At 43.3% G+C, this 23,278-nt stretch overlaps 1 protein-coding gene across 3 annotated transcripts; it reads right to left on the reverse strand.

Annotated features, from left to right (window-relative positions):
* Window positions 1–1,969: 1,969 nt before the first annotated feature.
* Window positions 1,970–23,156, reverse strand: LOC138675163 (solute carrier family 23 member 1-like). Of its 3 annotated transcripts, none has more exons than XM_069763173.1 (12): window positions 23,030–23,156; window positions 12,115–12,276; window positions 11,846–12,003; window positions 10,540–10,699; window positions 7,455–7,636; window positions 7,210–7,333; window positions 6,783–6,939; window positions 5,897–6,150; window positions 5,489–5,653; window positions 4,509–4,617; window positions 3,734–3,829; window positions 1,970–2,812 (listed from the first exon to the last, which is right to left on the reverse strand). In XM_069763173.1, exons 1-12 carry the CDS (start codon window positions 23,093–23,095, stop codon window positions 2,586–2,588), a joined length of 1,860 nt encoding a protein of 619 aa, XP_069619274.1. In that variant the 5' UTR covers window positions 23,096–23,156; the 3' UTR covers window positions 1,970–2,585. The 3 variants fall into 3 exon arrangements, with proteins under 3 accessions (XP_069619274.1, XP_069619275.1, XP_069619276.1); XM_069763174.1 differs by lacking the exon at window positions 23,030–23,156 and adding an exon at window positions 21,786–21,949; XM_069763175.1 differs by lacking the exon at window positions 23,030–23,156 and adding an exon at window positions 18,923–18,943.
* Window positions 23,157–23,278: the final 122 nt, after the last annotated feature.

The following is a 23,278-nucleotide window of genomic DNA, read 5'->3' on the forward strand; positions in this document are numbered from 1 at the left end:
AAAGCACTCCATGGCTCAGCACCACCCTACATCTCCTCTCTGGTCTCAGTCTACCACCATACCCGTGCCCTCCGCTCCGCTAATGACCTCAGGTTAGCATCCTCAATAATCAGAACCTCCCACTCCCATCTCCAAGACTTTACACGTGCTGCGCCGATTCTTTGGAATGCACTACCTAGGTTATTATTATTATTTATTTATATAGCACCATTGATTCCATGGTGCTGTACATGAGAAGGGGTTACATACAAGTTACAAATATCACATACAGTAAACAAACTAACAATGACGGACTGATACAGAGGGGCGAGGACCCTGCCCTTGCGGGCTTACATTCTACAGGTTAATACGATTAATCCCCAATCCCCACAGTTTTAAGCGTGCCCTAAAAACTCATTTGTTCAGACTGGCCTACCGCCTCAATGCATTAACCTAACGATCCCTGTGTGGCCTATTTATAATAAAAAAAAAAAGGTTCCTCGCATCATGTTCTCATACACTTTATGCAGTATTAGCCCTCTGTGTCTGTACTGCTACATACTTAGGCAGGTAACTGGTTCATGCAGCTTTACATGAACACCCGAGCCTTACACTATGGCTGGTCCGAATAACTAAAGCAATTGTTACCATCCACCTCTCGTGTCTCCCCTTTTCCCCATAGTCTGTAAGCTTGCGAGCAGGGCCCTCATTCCTCCTGGTATCTGTTTTGAACTGTATTTCTGTTATGCTGTAATGTCTATTGTCTGTACAAGTCCCCTCTATAATTTGTAAAGCGCTGCGGAATATGTTGGCGCTATATAAATAAAAATTATTATTATTATCCTGGTCCCTATCTTGTAGTAATGTCCCCATCTTGTAGTAATATCCCCATCTTGTCGTAATATCCCCATCTTGTAGTAATAACCACATCCTGGTCCCTATCTTGTAGTAATATCCCCATCCTGGTCCCCATCTTGTAGTAATATCCCCATCCTGGTCCCCATCTTGTAGTAGTATCCCCATCTTGTAGTAATATCCCCATCTTGTAGTAATATCCCCATCCTGGTCCCTATCTTGTAGTAATATCCCCATGCTGGTCCCCATCTTGTAGTAATATCCCCATCCTGGTCCCCATCTTGTAGTAATATCCCCATCCTAGTCCCCATCTTGTAGTAATGTCCACATCCTGGTCCTTATCTTGTAGTAATGTCCACATCATGGTCCTTATCTTGTAGTAATATCCCCATCCTGGTCCCCATCTTGTAGTAATGTCCACATCCTGGCCCTTATCTTGTAGTAATGTCCCCATTGGGCTGCTCTTCACATACACATTAAAAAAAAATTGAATTCATCCTTCTCAGTTGTCCTCGTTTCCTCGGTGTACAGCATTTTCTTCTCTTCCACAGTTGGGGTGGTGCGTGGTACGCCGACATCCGCTGCTGGCCACTGACGGGTCGATGGCTGCTACTGCCCCGCATTACATTTCAATAGAATGTGCGCCCGCATCTTTCCCGGCATGTGATGGCGGTCTTATTAAGCCATCATCTGCATTTAACAGATGCAGCTGCTAACTTGTCAACCTGTGACGCCTGCACAGCGCGAGTCATCGATATGTTCACATGATGGCCAGGGGTCTGCTGAAGACCACCGTGCCTGTCATGAAGGTAGTCCTACCCACCTGGGGCTAGTATTCATAGGAGACATGATTTTTGTGGTGGCATTCCTATGTCCACAAAAGTCTGATCTTTTAAAAATTTAACCCGATCGTACGCTTTTCGCCATCACCAATTCTGCCATCGCCCAGTTGGTGGAGACGTCATGGAAATCGTAGATCCTCATAATCTCGAGGACTTTGGAATGAAGTCTTTCATTGAGCTCTTGTGTTTAACACCAGTTTACATGCAAGTACGGACTTTCTGGTCTAAACTACGGGTCTACCCATGACGACTTCCGTTAATCTGGACAATAAACACCGGAGAAGAGACTTAGATCGGGAGGTTTCTCCAGCACAGATGGTTTAATAAACTCCTTACAAGAAGTATCACAGTATCGTAATGACCGTTATTGAGAACGCATGTAATAGGAAGACAGATCGAGACTTTCACCTGAAGGAAAGGGATGAGGGAAAGCACCCCGTTCGGTCACGAATTGAGGTCGAATTTGGCTTTTGCATTATCTGAAGGTCTTCAAGTCAAGGATTTTGGTGCTGAATATTTAATCCTTCAAAGAAATCCATTTTGTTCGAAAAACGTCGGCGACCTAAAAACAAAAAAAGTAATGAATTCACTAATCATATTGTTGTCCTTAGCACCAATACATGAAAATAATTGGTCTTCAGATGTCTTCTTCAATCTAAATGACTTCTTGTAGGCCATTCTCTTGGAAGTGGAGAATTGAAGGTCCTTCCGTAGGGAGACCATTCCCATCAGTTGTATACAACAGAGGAAATATGAAAAACCGTGACAAGATGCCCATTGGCATCCAATCTCTACAACCTGGTTTGCAGTCCTCAAGTCATAATGAAAGAGGTCCTGAGAAGGTCCTGAACATACTCATGTGTTGTGTATTGTCCTTGATTATAGGGCTCCGTGGCTCTTTGGTATAATTCAGTGGTTAGTTTCCGTGTAGCTATTACAATGGTTGTTCTCATGATCGACAAGAGGTAGTTTTCTGGGTTTCGGACAGAAAGGAATGTATCGGAGCCAAGAAGAAGTGCAGAATTTTGTGCCGATGCCAAATGGAAGGTCGTAGACGTCTTCAATGTCAGAGCAGTTCTCCCCGGCTTCAACATTGATCTTGTTCCATGACGCTATTCCTCTTTCTTCTTTTGTGCCTATCAAGTCATAAACAAAAGGCAAGGAAGATACTTCAGTCAACACCTCACGTTCTCAAGCCTTACTTTTACCGTAAGGAATAATGTAGTGGGAGTCCAGAGAAGAAGAAAAAGAACATGGAGCTCCATCATAGAGAAAGCTCTCAGATATGCAGAGAAGGTGGCATTATGCTGATAAATAGCAGGCAAAGCATTAGTAATGGCATGTAGAGAATGTTAGAGTCTTTCTTCTTGCGGCTCAACAATATTTGGAGAGATGGTAGAGAGGACAAGTGAAGGAATCGAAAGTAAGGAGTGGTGGCGCATTCTCCACAGTTCTGCACGGCCCTAAATCTCTTCTCCCATCTCTGTCTACCACCCTACCAATACTCTACGTTCCGCTATTGACCTAAGACTTACATCCTCCATAATCCGAACATCCCACTCTCATCTCCAAGACTTATCATGTGCTGCTCCAGTTCTTTTGAATGCACTACCTCGGACAATCCAGTGAGTTCCTAGTATCCATGGTTTTAAGCAGGGGTGTAGAGTCGGTAAGCCAAACCTCCGACTCTGACCCCTCAAGTTCGACTCCACCAAAATGGGCTCCAACTCCACAGTCCTGGTTTTAAGCATGCTCGACTGGCTCAACACCTCACTAATCTAACTCTTCCCTGTTCTCCCTTCTTAAATTTACCCCAGAATCTGGTCCTTCCTATTGTCCGTTTGCACACCCTCCATATATAATATTGTGTTGACAACCAACATCTTTGACTCTTGTTACTAAATTCTTTGTTTCGAGGAAAAATGGTGGAGAAGGAAAAGGAGTATATATCGAAAGAAGAAAAAACAGTATGGATTGCCCAGGATTAGATGTTGTCCATGTTTTAGATAGACTATCTTCTCTTCTGGAGATCATTCTAGCTTGATGACCATCATTACCTGGTATCGTGTTGTCTAGGAAAAATCCTAGGAACCCGCCGACGAACATTCCCGTGGTCAACAGCACCATGATGATTTGGTCTAGTTGAAGAATACCTGTGTCAAGAATGGAAATATAAGAAGTAATCGACGTATCTGACTCTACTTGATATAACGACAAATTGCCCTGGAACCCCAACAGAAGGAAAAGAGAACGTCCCCATTCTGGACTCATTCAGTAGGGTTCAATTCAATCCCAAACATGTGAAGGCGCCCATACACCTTAGGTCGGGTTCAGATCATGACAGTTCTCCCATTTCTGACTTTGTCAGGGACTTCCACTAGATTTACCGAAAGACGGGGTTTACGAACTTGAAGTCCAAAAGATGAAACTTTACACTCCAGTTTATCTTATTTTCGACGGAGCCAGTCTTTTTTGCCATACTCTGTAAGGTAGTCTACCATGGAATTAAGACCATATCCCCCCTAAAAAAGTAATGAACAAGGGCACTGACATGGACTGAACCCTTAGCCCAGATTCTTTTTCTTTTTTACAACCCCACCTCCTCTTCAGCCCATCATGCACATGTTCTCTAGGAAAAGAGTATGACGTTGCGAGACACCTCGGAGGATGGTTAATCCTCCCCCGTGAGAAAAAAAGGATTGAGCATGTTGACATCCAACATGTTCAACCTTTCTTTTTACGCAACACTGCTGGTTGAGGGAGAGTATACATTAAATGAATGAACATGCATGGCCACCTCAAAAACAGCGATTGTCAGTTTTTGCTTCTTACCGGTTTTCAGAAGTTCTGCATTATTGTTCACCCAGTTTGGGATAGAAAGGCCACAGAATATGGAGAAACCAATAATGAATATGTTCCTGGAGGAATTCATGTCGGCGTACTGCGAGTATAAAAACATAAAAAAAAGTTAATTGCGAAAAACTACTACCTTGTGTATAGTCGGATCCTGCAGTCATGTAACTGAGAGAAGAGGACAGAGTGTCACGAGTGTGTCTAGTCCTCCTGGGAGATCTGGGGTTAGAAGATCACTACTTATTGTGAATCGCAGATCTTCCATTTAGCCTGTGTGTTTGTGTTTCATATTCAATGGATTTAATTTCCTTTCGTGCTGAAAAGGTTAACAACCCTTCCTATGCTGGTTAGAAACGTGCATCTCCATCTCACAGCTGTTACTGACCTGGTCATTTCTTCTCCCTGTAAAATCTGACCAGACCTTCTCTTCCTTGCCAGTTAAAGTTTTACTTCCTAGCTCCTTGGAGTCTCTGTGCTGAGTTGGAGGTCATCGTTGCTGCTGGAGATTGTTGCGTGCTGTTTTTGGGTGTATGCTTTCTTCATTGTCCTATTCCCATTTGGTTTGTACATTTCTATCCTTCCCTTTATTCCGCTCTGTCTTTGGGTGAGTGTTTATATGTTAGTTGCATTCTGTTATCCCTGTTTGTCTTATGCGTTTATATACTAGCATTTCTGTCTCAGATCTCCTGGGGAAGGCGAGAGGACAGCTTAGGGTAAAAGAGGAGAACAGTAAGGCTGGTGGCCCAAACCTCCTCACCTTTAGAGGTACCTTTGAGAGCAGGGATAGTAAGGGCCCTAGCCTTAGGAACAGTGCAGGGCAGGATCAAACTTCCAGACTATTGGATGACTCTAGGACTATTTCCTGTAGATGGCGCTACTTTTGGCTTACCAGACTAAAGGTGTATGAGTATACGGGAACAAATCAGTTGACCTCCATATGTGAAAGCGATATCATTTACCTGCAAATTGGACATCCCGACAGCAGCTATTACTCCAAACATCACCAGAAACATCCCACCGATCACCGGAGTTGGGATAGTAGCAAAAACAGCACCGATTTTACTGAACACGCCCAAGAGGAGCATCAGTACCCCGCCGGTAATGATAACCATCCGGCTCCCAACCTGGAAGACAATGATCAACATCATATTGCTTGCTAGATCACCACTCCATCCAAACTTCTCTTGGTCTTCTAGTTTGGAATAAAGATGACTATGGGGTCACCCGTTTTGGCAGTCGGATGCCCAGGGATGTAGGATTTTTCACCATGGACAGTAGGGATAAAAAGTGCTGCTGGTTGGAATTCCTCTTTAGAATCAATGTTCCATTTCTAATTAATATCGGATCAATAGTGCGAGAACACTTACCCTTGTTATTCCCAGGGCGCCGACATTCTCACTGTAGGATGTGGTCCCATTCCCGGTGCCCCATGCCCCGGCCAGTAAGCAACCGATCCCTTCTATCCCAATTCCTCTGTTTATGGCATGCTTCGGTGGGGGTGGTGCCCCAGAAAGTCTGGCGCATGCATGGTAATCACCCACCGACTCCACCATGGATGAGATGACTCCTGCCAGGATCCCAAACACGCCCTCCAGACTGACGGTAGGCGTACCCCATTGGCCTAAAAGACAAAAACTGACATATTTTGATGTCATATCCTAACTAATAGAAGGTACTCTCAACAATGCCCTTTACCAGTGTGCTGCCCTTTAACTAGGTCCCTCCCCAAAAAAGATCCCCATCATTCTAGATGTGGACATTTATCCTGCTAATAGGTGATAATTTTTTGTCACCTGGACACCCCGTTAATTTAGGTTCTCAGTTTTGTGCCGTCCACTATTTTCATATAGAAGTAGAAGAAGAGGTCTGTTCCAGGCTTGTTAGACCTCATCAGTGCAAGATACGAAAACCAGGGGTCTAAGAAAAGAAACCTGGCAAAAAAAAACAGACTCGATATCCAGTCATGTCATGAAGTACTGGGATAAATGGAACAAAAAAAAACACCCTAATGAGCACTGACTCCATATATCCATTTTTTTTTATCTTGCCCTGATGAGGAGCAAAAAGACAGGAGCACAGAGCCGTACAATTGTCTAAGATTTCCACACCGCACCATTACGAGGCTGGTACATCCCTACAATGGAGTCGAAGATAGACAGGTTATATATAGTGTATGCAGTCATAATAATAATACGACCTCAGCTGCTGCCGGACTTCATAATACTCAAACATGACACGTGAAATGTTTCTTACCTGGATATGGAAAGCGGAACCATGGAGCCCGAAACAAGACATCCCCTTTGACGTCGGTACGAGCGAAATACCCATAAGTCTCGGGCTTGGTTGGGAAGACGTTGGTGATGGTGAGAATGTAACAGATCAACCAAGAAATGGAAATGCCAAGAAGAACCTTAAGCAGAAAAGATGGAAGAAGTAAGGAATATGGATCCCGAGTAACACCCATTGGACTGTCAGAATGAGCTCACTGATGGATCCTCAGTTAACTCATTATCCACTCAGTGATAGACAGTACAGCTCAGAGGCAATAATAAAGAGATCTAATGGTAAAAATTATTTTTAGCCAAAAGTATTTAAAAAGAAAAAAAAAATTATCGGAAAAGGTGGAGATGGACAACCCCTTTAAAATCTGGGCTGTATAGATAAAATCATAAGACATTACCGGAAAGATCTGGAAGACGTATGTTCTGGAGTACTGCCACTTCCGGTTACTTTTTGAGTAGTACGGGATCAGGAGAGGAATGTTCCGTAAGTATTGGGAAAACAATATGATGAAGAAAGTCGTCCTGGAAGACAAGAAGTGAAGAAATCAATATTTAAAGGGGAACTCCACAATAAAATACAGAGTAACCTAAAAATCAGGCTCAGATCTGGAATTTTATTTTGATTTTTTTTTTAGTTAATTACATGATGGATATCCCCCAGTGGGATCCCGCGTCGTTACCAGCAGACTCGAAGAGGGGGAGAGCGATGAGAGTAATCGTAGGAGCGATGGTTAAGGGTCCAATAAATCTCATAAGGAAGCCAATCAATCCGGAAAATCCAACTAGGATTTGGAAGCAGGATGCGACCATAACGGCTCCTTGAACCTGGAAAAATAGGAGATTATATAGTTAATTAAAATGTCTATGTAAAATATATATATATTTTAAACAAAAACATTACATTTATAATATATATGTAAAAAAAAATGAAAAATTTGAATCGCTGCAGTTTTCACATTGGCCACTAGATGTCAGTACAGCATCTGTAGAATCCAATTTAAACCATCTCGCTTTACACTATGCTGTGAAACTGAGTGCTACCACTTTATTTTGCCTCCTACGCGAAAGTTTAGTGACAAAATGACCCCAAATTTGCACAAAAAGCCAAAAGCTCAACGACAACAACAGATGAGACAGAATGAGGGAGATGTTCAGTGGTCGTCGTATGGACAAACATTTATCTGCAACTTCGCGGGAGGGTCCGGCTGTGTATGAAAACTAATTGGCATCATTCCATAGGGGGAAAGAAAAGGATAAAAATTAGCTAACAGCATATAAGAAAAGTTTCTCACTAGTGCCGCCTAGTGGACATTGAACCCAATAAAGCTACAGATAATTAGTATTACTTGTGTTTATAGACCGGTGATGACCAAAGTCACAGAAACACCAAGATCATTCATGATGTTTTTGTATTGAAGAACGGACTCTGGACTTTGTCACAAGTTTCCTTATTTGTAATAACTGAATTCCATTATTGCACGGCGGGTGTACGACGCTGTTCACATTGTATGTCTAACTGGTGAAGGCGTAAGCAATACCATAATGATAAAAGAAGAGAAAATGTATAGCAGACTGGCAATCAGCTCTACTAACTGGAGGTACCTGACCTACAGCTGCCATGTATAAGTACACAGTGACTGCACCAGCACAATAGTGAGTGCAGCTCTGGAGTATAATACAGGAGGTAACTCAGGATCAGTAATGTAATGTATGTACACAGTGACTGCACCAGCAGAATAGTGAGTGCAGCTCTGGGGTATAATACAGGATGTAACTCAGGATCAGTAATGTAATGTATGTACACAGTGACTGCACCAGCAGAATAGTGAGTGCAGCTCTGGGGTATAATACAGGATGTAACTCAGGATCAGTAATGTAATGTATGTACACAGTGACTGCACCAGCAGAATAGAGAGTGCAGCTCTGGAGTATAATACAGTATGTAACTCAGGATCAGTAATGTAATGTATGTACACAGTGACTGCACCAGCAGAATAGTGAGTGCAGCTCTGGGGTATAATACAGGATGTAACTCAGGATCAGTAATGTAATGTATGTACACAGTGACTGCACCAGCAGAATAGTGAGTGCAGCTCTGGGGTATAATACAGGAGGTAACTCAGGATCAGTAATGTAATGTATGTACACAGTGACTGCACCAGCAGAATAGTGAGTGCAGCTCTGGGGTATAATACAGGATGTAACTCAGGATCAGTAATGTAATGTATGTACACAGTGACTGCACCAGCAGAATAGTGAGTGCAGCTCTGGGGTATAATACAGGATGTAACTCAGGATCAGTAATGTAATGTATGTACACAGTGACTGCACCAGCAGAATAGAGAGTGCAGCTCTGGAGTATAATACAGTATGTAACTCAGGATCAGTAATGTAACGTATGTACACAGTGACTGCACCAGCAGAATAGTGAGTGCAGCTCTGGAGTATAATACAGGAGGTAACTCAGGATCAGTAATGTAATGTATGTACACAGTGACTGCACCAGCAGAATAGTGAGTGCAGCTCTGGAGTATAATACAGGAGGTAACTCAGGATCAGTAATGTAATGTATGTACACAGTGACTGCACCAGCAGAATAGTGAGTGCAGCTCTGGGGTATAATACAGGATGTAACTCAGGATCAGTAATGTAATGTATGTACACAGTGACTGCACCAGCAGAATAGTGAGTGCAGCTCTGGGGTATAATACAGGATGTAACTCAGGATCAGTAATGTAATGTATGTACACAGTGACTGCACCAGCAGAATAGAGAGTGCAGCTCTGGAGTATAATACAGTATGTAACTCAGGATCAGTAATGTAACGTATGTACACAGTGACTGCACCAGCAGAATAGTGAGTGCAGCTCTGGAGTATAATACAGGAGGTAACTCAGGATCAGTAATGTAATGTATGTACACAGTGACTGCACCAGCAGAATAGTGAGTGCAGCTCTGGAGTATAATACAGGAGGTAACTCAGGATCAGTAATGTAATGTATGTACACAGTGACTGCACCAGCAGAATAGTGAGTGCAGCTCTGGAGTATAATACAGGAGGTAACTCAGGATCAGTAATGTAATGTATGTACACAGTGACTGCACCAGCAGAATAGTGAGTGCAGCTCTGGGGTATAATACAGGATGTAACTCAGGATCAGTAATGTAATGTATGTACACAGTGACTGCACCAGCAGAATAGTGAGTGCAGCTCTGGGGTATAATACAGGATGTAACTCAGGATCAGTAATGTAATGTATGTACACAGTGACTGCACCAGCAGAATAGTGAGTGCAGCTCTGGGGTATAATACAGGATGTAACTCAGGATCAGTAATGTAATGTATGTACACAGTGACTGCACCAGCAGAATAGTGAGTGCAGCTCTGGGTATAATACAGGTTGTAACTCAGGATCAGTAATGTAATGTATGTACACAGTGACTGCACCAGCAGAATAGTGAGTGCAGCTCTGGGGTATAATACAGGATGTAACTCAGGATCAGTAATGTAATGTATGTACACAGTGACTGCACCAGCAGAATAGTGAGTGCAGCTCTGGAGTATAATACATGATGTAACTCAGGATCAGTAATGTAATGTATGTACACAGTGACTGCACCAGCAGAATAGTGAGTGCAGCTCTGGAGTATAATATCTGAAATAATGTATGAAATTTTCAGTTCGGACCATGATTTTTCTGTCTGGTCAGAGTCATATACCACATTACCTCCCGTAACCGTGATTGCCAAACTTCCACAAATTCTGGCGACGTTGCATTCACGAGGCTGGCATTTTGGGTCCATTCTGGGCATCTCCACTTGGGAAGCGATAACATGGCAAGGGTTGGGGTCAAGAAGGCAAAAGTTCCTCCTTGTAAGATTGGTAGCCTATAAGAGACCGAACATCGGGTAAGCGACCCCCAACATTACTTGACAGCTACTTATCTTTTTTCTTAAAGGGATATTCTGAGTATAGACATTTTTTGGGACGTCATGATATTTGCCCTATCTCCTGAGATATATGAAGGCTCCCAGATAAAGTTGAGGCCTCACTGATTCCTGGAGAGAGTTGGCAAATTTCCTGGAAACCTTTGTTTTTCAGACTTTGGCGGTCCCTTGAACGCATATTAAGGGGGCATAAAGGAGGTGTGGTGAAAGCTTGCAAGGGGTGTGGCCAAAAGAGTCGATATTGTCCATAGCAACCAGACCTGAGCTTTTATTTTGTGTTTTTATTGGTTGCTATGGGCAACGAGGCCTAGTTTCCCAACACTTTTGATGCCTCGGGCCTATAATATGTCATCCAGTAACTCCTGTTTTTCCTTGTCAGATTTTTCTTCATCAGTTAATGACCTTGCGGCAAACTAGGGGAGTGAAACATTAAATATCTGTAAGGACGGTCTCTCTCAGACACAACAGATAACAGGAGATAAGAGGACCCTCCATTTTGTTATTTTGCAGCATAACATATCTGTCATTTATCTATTTTTATGACTTGATGAGTAAAAAAACATATATGTTTATGGTTGTAAAACAGTGAAATACTAAAATGCCAGAACGAGCGCCAAATCATGTCAGCAGATTGTCCATAGCAACCAATCACGGTGCAGCTTTCATTTCTGAGAAGGCTTATGAAAGATGAAAGCTGCGCTGTGATTGGTTGCGGTGGGAGGGAAGACAGTTTTCCTACTCGGGCATAACAAACATGTCCGCCAATAATCCAATAAGGCGTTTCACTTCTTTTCTCGACTCCCAAATTGAGTTGCTCAAAGTTGACAACGCCTTCCGAAACCGCCCCCATAACGCCACCAACAAGGAGGCCTGTCGCCCAGAAAGCCCCCGTTTCCTGCCCCGTAAACCATCAAAGATGACTTGGTTGTCCAAAATGGAAAAAAAAACATGGCCGCTCTCCTTAGCAAATAGCGCCACCCCTTGGCGTTGGGTTCTTTCTGGTATTACAACTCAGCCCCATTGAAGTGAATGGATCCGAGATACAATACATGGACAGGGATGGCGCCGTCTCTTCTATGAACTTACCTGACCCCGAAGAGAACCTGCAGGAGGGTGCAAATCCCGGAGACGAAAAAGATGGTGCTGATCAGGTGACTTTGGGTCAAGGGGTCGTAGGTCAAGCACAAGTCTTTGGATAGGATCAATGGAATAGCGACAATCCCCCCGAGGGCGGTCAAGTAATGCTGCGAAAGCAGGGAGAAAAAAAGTCAATGTACTGAGAAAAATGGCTGCCAACAAAGATGGCCGCCATCGACTTGGTCGACCATGTTAAGGGTAACGCCGACCCCCATTACCTGAATGCCTAGGAAGATACACAAGTACCAGGGGGGCACGTCCGTCACCGTATACGCCAGCTTGTTCCTGTTCTTGTCGCTCTGACTGATTTTCGTCTTTTCTTGGCCGGGAAGTTTTGTATCAGGTGAAGATGTGATGTTATAATGATTAACATCTTCTATCTGTCAAAATGAAGGAACCTTGATTAGAGGTCAACGGGCCGCTGGCGCCAAATGGAACCATATTACATATTCGGTGGGTGTTCTACGGATTCCTAAACATTCCGCTCTTACTTGTTACTGCTGCAGTTTGTGCTCCAGAGCTGCTCTTCCTGCTCTAACCGGTAACAGAAAAGTCAACGCTTTTTGGGGCCTTGGAGCGAAAAGGGCCCATCCCTAGTAGGAATCTTATTGGCACTCGGCTGGTGGTGTAGCCAGAGACAGATTTTGCAGTAGGACATGGGCGCTTCCCGTTACCTCTCCGGGATACACAGGATTCACAGTGAGGAGCGCCAGCTCCAAGGTTTATTATCATGATTAACAATTGCGGAGCTGACGCCAAGGGACAATTACAGGAAGCATTTATCAGATCAAAACGAAATCTGTACCAGCCCCCATGCCAGCCCCCATGCCAGCCCCAGGCCATTGTGCAATAACTTCACACATTGCAGGATCTGTACATATTCTATATGGGAGTACACGGACGACCGGCAGCAATAACTGACAGCTGCAGTGTGAACCTTTACTGATCGGTGGTTGTATAACAGTCTATTTATACAGAAAAACCGCAGTAAACAATATGCACAGAGTGATCTATGATGGATCCCTCAGCGAGCACAGGCTGCCATAGTGCTTGGCAGTGCGAGTCTTGTTTACACAGGATTATGCACTGCCAAGAACAAGGATCTATCATGCTGTACAAAAGTTCATTTTACCCGATGAATGAGCATTTTATAGGCTAAATGCAGATTAAGTTACATCCTGTATTATCCCCCAGAGCTGCACTCGCTATTCTGCTGGTGCAGTCACTGTGTACATACATTACATTACTGATCCTGTTACATCCTGTATTATACTCCAGAGCTGCACTCGCTATTCTGCTGGTGCAGTCACTGTGTACATACATTACATTACTGATCCTGAGTTACCTCCTGTATTATACCCCAGAGCTGCACTCACTATTCTGCTGGTGCAGTCACTGTGTACATACATTACATTACTGATCCTGAGTTACATCCTCTATTATACCCCAGAGCTGCACTCACTATTCTGCTGGTGCAGTCACTGTGTACATACATTACATTACTGCTCCTGAGTTACATCCTGTATTATACCCCAGAGCTGCACTCACTATTCTCCTGGTGCAGTCACTGTGTACATACATTACATTACTAATTCTGAGTTCCATCCTGTAGTTTACCTCAGAGCTGCGCTCAGTATTCTGCTGGTGCAGTCACTGTGTACATACATTACATTACTGATCCTGAGTTACATCCTGTATTATACTCCAGAGCTGCACTCACTATTCTGCTGGTGCAGTCACTGTGTACATACATTACATTACTGATCCTGAGTTACATCCTGTATTATACCCCAGAGCTGCACTCACTATTCTGCTGGTGCAGTCACTGTGTACATACATTACATTACTGATCCTGAGTTGCATCCTGTATTATACTCCAGAGCTGCACTCACTATTCTGCTGGTGCAGTCACTGTGTACATACATTACATTACTGATCCTGAGTTACATCCTGTATTATACCCCAGAGCTGCACTCACTATTCTGCTGGTGCAGTCACTGTGTACATACATTACATTACTGATCCTGAGTTACATCCTGTATTATACTCCATAGCTGCACTCACTATTCTGCTGGTGCAGTCACTGTGTACATACATTACATTACTGATAATGAGTTACATCCTGTATTATACTCCAGAGCTGCACTCACTATTCAACTGGTGCAGTCACTGTGTACATACATTACATTACTGATCCTGAGTTACATCCTGTATTATACCCCAGAGCTACACTCACTATTCTGCTGGTGCAGTCACTGTGTACATACATTACATTACTGCTCCTGAGTTACATCCTGTATTATACCCCAGAGCTGCACTCACTATTCTCCTGGTGCAGTCACTGTGTACATACATTACATTACTAATTCTGAGTTCCATCCTGTAGTTTACCTCAGAGCTGCGCTCAGTATTCTGCTGGTGCAGTCACTGTGTACATACATTACATTACTGATAATGAGTTACATCCTGTATTATACTCCAGAGCTGCACTCACTATTCTGCTGGTGCAGTCACTGTGTACATACATTACATTACTGATCCTGAGTTACATCCTGTATTATACTCCAGAGCTGCGCTCAGTATTCTGCTGGTGCAGTCACTGTGTACATACATTACATTACTGATCCTGAGTTACATCCTGTATTATACCCCAGAGCTGCACTCACTATTCTGCTGGTGCAGTCACTGTGTACATACATTACATTACTGATCCTGAGTTACATCCTGTATTATACCCCAGAGCTGCACTCACTATTCTGCTGGTGCAGTCACTGTGTACATTACATTACTGATCCTGAGTTACATCCTGTATTATACCCCAGAGCTGCACTCACTATTCTGCTGGTGCAGAATAACCAGATCAGAGGAAAGAGCTCTGTTTTGCACTAATCTTATTTTCGATGATATTTCTGGTTCTTGTAGTGCACCCTTTTTTTTCTCTGTATTGTTTATCTGCTTTTGCAGCATCTTTTTTTTCTTCCTCAGTTTCAGGCTGCATTCAAGACTTTTGTAAATGTTTGCAGAATTGACCCAAAATGTCAATGTTTTGTTTCCTGAGCCTCTTCATTATCACTTTTTGCTTATGACATGGTCTCCGTCATGTTGGAAATCCTCGTTCATCACCAATTGTTCCTGGATTATTGGGAGAAGTTGCTCTTGGAGGAGGCTTAGATCTCATTCTTCATTCATGGTCGTGTTCTTCAGCAAAATTGCAGTCTGATTCTTTGTTTCCTGCAAATGTATTTTCTCTGATGAAGCACAGTGCCCAAATAATGCCGCCATCTATTGAACACATAACAGAACAAACAGTGCCTACATAAAGCCATATAGTCCCCTTACAAAGTACCCAACAGTGAAAACAAACTGATACCATACAGTGCCCAAATAATACCACTATATAATGCCCTATATAAAAGTATCACATAATGATCACTTAACAGACCATGCAGTGTTCAAATAATGCAGCCATATAGTGAACACATTGCACACCAAAAAGTACCCATATAAAATAGCCATATAGTATCCTTACAAAGTACCCAACAGTGAAAACAAACTGATACATTAGAGTGCCCAAATAATACAGCTATATAATGTCCAAAATAAAAGAATCACTGAGAACACATAACAGACCATGTGGTATCCAAATAATGCAGCCATATGGTCTCCTTACAAAGTGCCCAACAGTGAAAACAAACTGGTACCATAAAGTGCCCAAATAATACAGTTACATAATGCCCTACATAAAAGAATCAAATTAAACACATAACAGACCATGTGGTGTCTAAATAATGCAGCCATATAGTGAACACATTGCAGTCCAAAAAGTGCCCAAATAAAGCAGCCATATAGTCTCCTTACAAAGTACCCAACAGTGAAAATAAACTGATACATGGAGTGCCCAAAGCAGCCATATAGTCTCCTTACAAAGTACCCAACAGTGAAAATAAACTGATACATGGAGTGCCCAAAGCAGCCATATAGTCTCCTTACAAAGTACCCAACAGTGAAAATAAACTGATACATGGAGTGCCCAAATAATACAGCTATATCATGCCCTATATAAAAGAATCACATTGAACACATAACAGACCATGTGGTATCCAAATAATGCAGCCATATAGTCTCCATACAAACTACCCAACAGTGAAAATAAACTGATACATAGAGTGCCCATATACAGGTCCTTCTCAAAAAATTAGCATATAGTGTTTAATTTCATTATTTACCATAATGTAATGATTACAATTAAACTTTCATATATTATAGATTCATTATCCACCAACTGAAATTTGTCAGGTCTTTTATTGTTTTAATACTGATGATTTTGGCATACAACTCCTGATAACCCAAAAAACCTGTCTCAATAAATTAGCATATTTCACCCATCCAATCAAATAAAAGTGTTTTTTAATAACAAACCAAAAAACCATCAAATAATAATGTTCAGTTATGCACTCAATACTTGGTCGGGAATCCTTTGGCAGAAATGACTGCTTCAATGCGGCGTGGCATGGAGGCAATCAGCCTGTGACACTGCTGAGATGTTATGGAGGCCCAGGATGCTTCAATAGCGGCCTTAAGCTCATCCAGAGTGTTGGGTCTTGCGTCTCTCAACTTTCTCTTCACAATATCCCACAGATTCTCTATGGGGTTCAGGTCAGGAGAGTTGGCAGGCCAATTGAGCAGAGTAATACCATGGTCAGTAAACCATTTACCAGTGGTTTTGGCACTGTGAGCAGGTGCCAGGTCGTGCTGAAAAATGAAATCTTCATCTCCATAAAGCATTTCAGCCGATGGAAGCATGAAGTGCTCCAAAATCTCCTGATAGCTAGCTGCATTGACCCTGCCCTTGATGAAACACAGTGGACCAACACCAGCAGCTGACATGGCACCCCACACCATCACTGACTGTGGGTACTTGACACTGGACTTCAGGCATTTTGGCATTTCCTTCTCCCCAGTCTTCCTCCAGACTCTGGCACCTTGATTTCCGAATGACATGCAAAATTTGCTTTCATCAGAAAAAAGTACTTGGGACCACTTAGCAACAGTCCAGTGCTGCTTCTCTGTAGCCCAGGTCAGGCGCTTCTGCCGCTGTTTATGGTTCAAAAGTGGCTTTACCTGGGGAATGCGGCACCTGTAGCCCATTTCCTGCACACGCCTGTGCACGGTGGCTCTGGATGTTTCCACACCAGACTCAGTCCACTGCTTCCTCAGGTTCCCCAAGGTCTGGAATCGGTCCTTCTCCACAATCTTCCTCAGGGTCCGGTCTCCTCTTCTCGTTGTACAGCGTTTTCTGCCACATTGTTTCCTTCCAACAGACTTACCATTGAGGTGCCTTGATACAGCACTCTGGGAACAGCCTATTTGTTGAGAAATTTCTTTCTGGGTCTTACCCTCTTGCTTGAGGGTGTCAATGATGGCCTTCTTGACATCTGTCAGGTCGCTAGTCTTACCCATGATGGGGGTTTTGAGTAATGAACCAGGCAGGGAGTTTATATAAGCCTCAGGTATCTTTTGCATGTGTTTAGAGTTAATTAGTTGATTCAGAAGATTAGGGTAATAGGTCGTTTAGAGAACCTTTTCTTGATATGCTAATTTATTGAGACAGGTTTTTTGGGTTATCAGGAGTTGTATGCCAAAATCATCAGTATTAAAACAATAAAAGACCTGACAAATTTCAGTTGGTGGATAATGAATCTATAATATATGAAAGTTTAATTGTAATCATTACATTATGGTAAATAATGAAATTTAACACTATATGCTAATTTTTTGAGAAGGACCTGTAGAAGGTACACCAATCCGAAAACACATGAATTGGTTTGGCAGATTATCGTGCCTAAACAAGATGTCAAGATGGTCCTCGAAGCTTACCATAATGGTGCTGGTCACTTTGGTTGGAAAAAGTTAGAAGTACTTCTAAGAGAAAGATTTTATTGGGTCGGGATGAGAAAATCAATCGAACAGTGGTGCAGAAATTGTGGCCCGTGCAACCTCAGAAGAAACGATCAAAAGAACCAAAGAGCACCACTGCAGCCCATAATCACAAAACAACCACTTGAACTTGTAGCCATGGACCACGTGAAGTTAATACCAAGCCGGTCCAGCTATGTCTATGCCTTGACCATCGTGGACCATTATTCACGCTTCTTGGTAGTAGTACCCGTAAAAGATCTGACAGCAAAAACAGCAGCCAAAGTGTTCCAAACGTACTTTTGTAGACCCCATGGATATCCGGAACAGGTTCTCACCGACCAAGGTACAGCCTTTGAATCAGAGATCTTCAGAGAATTCTGTAATATGTATGGTTGCAAAAAGATCCGGACGACGGCCTATCATCCACAAACAAACGGCTTATGCGAGAAGATGAACCATATTGTAATAGAACTACTAAAGACTTTACCTGAGACAGAAAGGAATCAATGGCCAGAGAAATTGCCTGACTTGGTGGATCTGTATAATCATGTCCCGGTGAGCTCCACCAACTGCACCCCAGCTTATCTTATGCGTGCAAGACCCGGCCAATTACCAATCGATCTAGAAATGGGAATTCTGAAACCAGACGCAGAAGTTCAAGACTCCAATTGGGATATCATACGGCAAAAGCAGTATCGCCAAGTGCAAGAGAGTGTGGAAAGAAGCCTTCAGCAATCTAGAGAAAGACAAGAGCGAACTTTCAACCAGAATGCTCTAGCGACCCCATTAAGACCGGGTGACCAAGTGCTCAAGAGAAATCGTCGAACCAATAAACTGGACAATCAGTGGGAAGCCGTACCCTACACAGTTTTACCAACAAGAGTGGATAATCCTAAAATGTGTCTCATTAGCAAAAACGGAGGTTTAACATCTGTACTAGTGTCAAGAGACAATCTTAAATTATGTCCGGAAGCATTGAAAGAGCCAGACGTTGTCCAGCCAGAACCAGAAGTTATTCAACCCATACAGGTTCAACCAGTAAAGGAAAAAGAAGAGGAAGTGTATCACACCTGTATAGGAGACTTTCCCAAAACCCTACTAACATACCATGGTGCAGTAGTGGTTCCCATGGTGGCCTTTTATCCAACACCGAACCCAATACCAGAAGTCCCAAGACAGGAAGAGGCTGACCCCGTACTATGGGAGGTTCCAGGCCAGGAAGAACAGATTCCTGAAAATAGTAATCCCATTCACGGTGGACTTGCCAACTCCATAGTTATGGAATTATCTTTAGCAGAGCGGGCAGATACTACATCCGCAGTAGACAGTAGTACACCACATGAAGAGATACCGCTATTACGTAGATCACAGCGTAGTACCCAGGGTCAATTACCGGCCAGGTATGCAGATTACCAATTATAAAACTATAGTCATTGTTATCATTCTGCAACGTTTAAGCCCAGTACCTACAGAGACTTGTCTGTATGAACTTCTTGCATATTCTTGAACTTGTTATCAGCCCGGAGGCACTAAATCAAAGCTCCGGAAAGACTGCTTTTTGAACTTTGCTTTTTGCTCTTTTTGAACTTTCTTTAGACTTTATATTGACAACTTCGTTGGAAAAATGGAACTAAATTCTTGGACACAAAGTGCAGTGCCTTTCCTAGTACCTTCAAGGATAGGACTGTATTAATGGACGCTATTTGAAGTGACTTTTTACAGAACTCTATTTTTGTTTCCTTGAGTGGTTTTTGTAACTTTTCATTTTTAAGACTCTGTACATATTAATTGTTATTTCAAAATGTTATCGTCCCACAGTCCCGGAGTACTGTTCTTAACTAAGGGGGAATGTGGCACCCCTAGGGGTATTTGCCACAAAAATAGTTACTGACAGTAAATACAAATACTAAAATAGCAAGACTGCACTACCACCTCCGGCCAGAAGGGGGAGCTCCAGAGACTCCCCTTGATCCATTTTGGTCTGAGAGAAGAAATGGCAGTTGGGCTAAGGAGTTGAAAGTGAGAGGTCATACAACTGAATCTCTAACAGCCCTATGACGGTTTCCAGGCCCAAATCACCGGCCTGAGGAGAAGAGGGATAGAGAAAAAGGACATTGTGAGAACCGGGTAGCATTAATCACTACCCAGAACAGGCGCAAAGATGGATACCGGATCCGTGGCTGTATTCATTATATATAATACAGCAACCGGAAAAACGTGAGGTGATATCAGCTTCACTAGGGCCGGACGCAGCAACAGACACAGAGTTCAGCGGTACTCCCAGAGGGGGTAAACCGATAAAAGGACTCGGGTTGCCCGTCGAACCAGGACCCGGAGGGGACAGATTGGGCCGGCAGCCAGTTCACATACAGCAGCAGGGCCACACAGAAATTGCGCACAATAAGAGGCGAAGACCCCGGCAGGGTCAAAGTAACTCAGAGTTCCCATACAGACTCCGGTGACAGGACTGGTTGTAAATCCCTTTATGTTGAAGTAAACTGGTTAAGGCTACGTTCACACGATCCTGAATTTCCTGCGGATATTTCAGGTCCTTTTTTGGAAAATCCGCAGTGCAAAATCATTGCATTTTGCACTGCGGATTTTCCTGCGTTTTCTTCTGCGGATTCCTCTACGGGTTTCCAACTGCACTTTCCTATTGGTGCAGTCGGAAACCCGCAGAGGAATCCGCAGAAAGAATTGACATGGTACTTCTTTTTTTCCGCAGCGTTTCCGCGCGGTTTTTCCGGGGAAATTCAGGATCGTCGGCACAGCGGGTTTCGTTTTCCATAGGGTTACATTGTACTGTACCGCACATGGAAAACGGCTGCGGATCCGCAGCGGCAAATCCGCAGCCTAAACGTTTCAGTGCCTCAGTCTTTCATTTGGACAATAGCCATCTATCCAGGATCGGGATCATCGCCGCTGGGAGAACCTGCTGCTGATCAAGTAAGTGCCTGTCCCCTCACGATACCCCTTACACTGTGCATTGCCTGAGGCCACAGCACCGGGTCAAGCCACCCGTGACATCCCCCTCAAGAGACAGACCCCATTGGTCCGGTGCTGGGTATCCCGGTCTCTTGGGCGTCACACAAACAATGCAGCCATATGGTCTCCTTACAAAGTGCCCAACAGTGAAAACAAACTGGTACCATAAAGTGCCCAAATAATACAGTTATATAATGCCCTACATAAAAGAATCACATTAAACACATAACAAACCATGTGGTGTCTAAATAATGCAGCCATATAGTGAACACATTGCAGTCCAAAAAGTGCCCAAATAAAGCAGCCATAAAGTCTCCTTACAAAGTACCCAACAATGAAAATAAACTGATACATGGAATGCCCAAATAATACAGCTATATCATGCCCTATATAAAAGAATCACATTGAACACATAACAGACCATGTGGTATCCAAATAATGCATCCATATAGTCTCCATACAAACTACCCAACAGTGAAAATAAACTGATACCAAAGAGTGCCCATATAATACAGCTATATAATGCCCTACATAAGAGAATCACATTGAACACATAGACCATGTGGTGTCCAAATAATGCAGACCAAAAAGTGCCTAAATAAAGCAGCCATATTGTCTCCTTACAAAGTACCCAGCAGTGAAAACAAACTGATACCATAGAGTGCCCAAATAATACAGCTATATCATGCGCTGTATAAAAGTATCACAGAACGATCACTTAACAGACCATGTGGCGTTCAAATAATGCAGCGATATAGTGAACACATTGCACACCAAAAAGTACCCAAATAAAGCAGCCATATAGTCTCCTTACAAAAGTGAAAATTCAATCCAACGAAAAGGGGAAAACTTGTTATTTTGGAAAATAAAAAGCCCTAGGTGGGTACATAAGGGGCCAATGACCCTAATTTCCCAGAATATATAAACATAGTGCCCCTTTTTCCTGAAAGTAAATGTCCATACATTGGTGGCGCGTTGTTGTGACCTGGAATGTGGGGTTGTCCACGCCGCCGTCGTCGCCACCGCTCTCCTTCTCCATCTCTTTGGTTGCAGGTGACAGACTGAGCTCCGCGGAGTTACCTGCCCATCCCCAGGTTGGCAGGAGGCACCGGCTCACCAACGTTTCCCAACATCACAAGTCAATAAGTAATGAAGAAAGGAGACGAAGTGTGAGACTTATGTAAATCAGCAGAGCTCAGATCCTCCCCAGTCACTGCCCGGCCATCATTATACCAAATGGCGCAATTATTACTTGACTTGGCACCGAGAAGGTGCCCAGGATTAACAACTATTTTAGGGAGCGGCGAGAAGATGTCGTAGGCGCTTAAAGGGAACAACATGATGGCGGTATTATTTTATTACAATATTATATTAGTTACTGATCAATCCTCTCTTAAAGGGAGCCTGTCCAGGATCTCGGCCCTTAAGAAAAATCTACTAATGTGCCCCCATTGGTTATGCACTATTTATAATACCGGTGTCTTCCTATGTGGCAGAGGGGCTCCTCTGTACCCCAAAATGTTACCCTCACTTCTGTGAACTCGACCCGTTGGTCTCGCTCATTTACGCATTCCCAGAAAATCAAATCCAAAAGGAATTAGCAATTTGGCGCCGTCCCTTTAAGGAGTGATTGACTTAGGAAAAATACCCTAAAAACAGTTCTGGGGGGCCATGTTGGGTGGGCTTCCTGGAGCTGAAGATAGGCAGGCCATATTTTATCACTATTCAGGCAACGGAGATGGTAAAATACAGCAGCATATTTAAAGGGCCAGTACTACGACAATAGAGGGGACCTGACTTCATATATAGTGCCGCAATACCGCCACCTGCTGGCACAAGAGCTTACACTGCTATTAGGTTCTGTTCAAGCTAGAAAGCAGAGACATAGGAAACAAATAAACATCTTTCTTACCTGCACCGAGACAGTGTAACAAACCCTCAGCTGTGTGCCGAGGCGTTTTACCTGCACTGATACATTGTAACAAACTATCAGCACTGCTGATGTGTTTAGCTACCATAGGACTGTTCACACTGGATGCAATGGTAACAAACCCTCAGCTGTGAGAAATATCAAGTCTGTAGAGGTTTGGGATGGAAAGAAGAACGGTTTTCAATTCACTGACAGAAAGCAGAGATGTTGAAAAATTAATAGACAATGTCAAAAGTTGGGGTTCCCCTTTAAGCACGGAGTCACACGCAGGAGGGCTAGTTATAATGAATGGGACTTGCCTCGAATAGTGACTTGTCCGGGTCGTTGTAGCCCTTGAGCCCCTCCGCGGCCGTCATCATCATCATCCTCCGGGCAGCTGACAGGCACACGGCGCACCGTCAGCTCTGCTGTATCCTGCCACATGAAATGACAAGCGGCTGCGGTGGGCTGGGAACTTATCTAAGACTCATGTGAGTGGAATTATCACAATCTCATCCTAATTTGCTGAGGGATCGTCTCTTCCCGGCATTAAGGAGAAAGGGTAACGA

The sequence above is a fragment of the Ranitomeya imitator genome, chromosome 4 (assembly GCF_032444005.1).
Source record: "Ranitomeya imitator isolate aRanImi1 chromosome 4, aRanImi1.pri, whole genome shotgun sequence".
In the NCBI taxonomy this organism is placed as follows: Eukaryota; Metazoa; Chordata; class Amphibia; order Anura; family Dendrobatidae; genus Ranitomeya; species Ranitomeya imitator.

What these genes read in the sequence shown, in the direction of transcription:
- LOC138675163 (XM_069763173.1), bottom strand. Translation starts at nt 23,095, where the DNA reads ATGATGATGATGACGGCCGCGGAGGGGCTCAAGGGCTACAACGACCCG. An exon ending in ACGTCTTCCAGATCTTTCCG is followed by an intron (nt 6,940 to 7,209) that starts GTAATGTCTTAT and finishes TTTCTGCTTAAG; the next exon opens with GTTCTTCTTGGCATTTCCAT. An exon ending in TGCAGAACTTCTGAAAACCG is followed by an intron (nt 3,830 to 4,508) that starts GTAAGAAGCAAA and finishes TTCTTGACACAG; the next exon opens with GTATTCTTCAACTAGACCAA.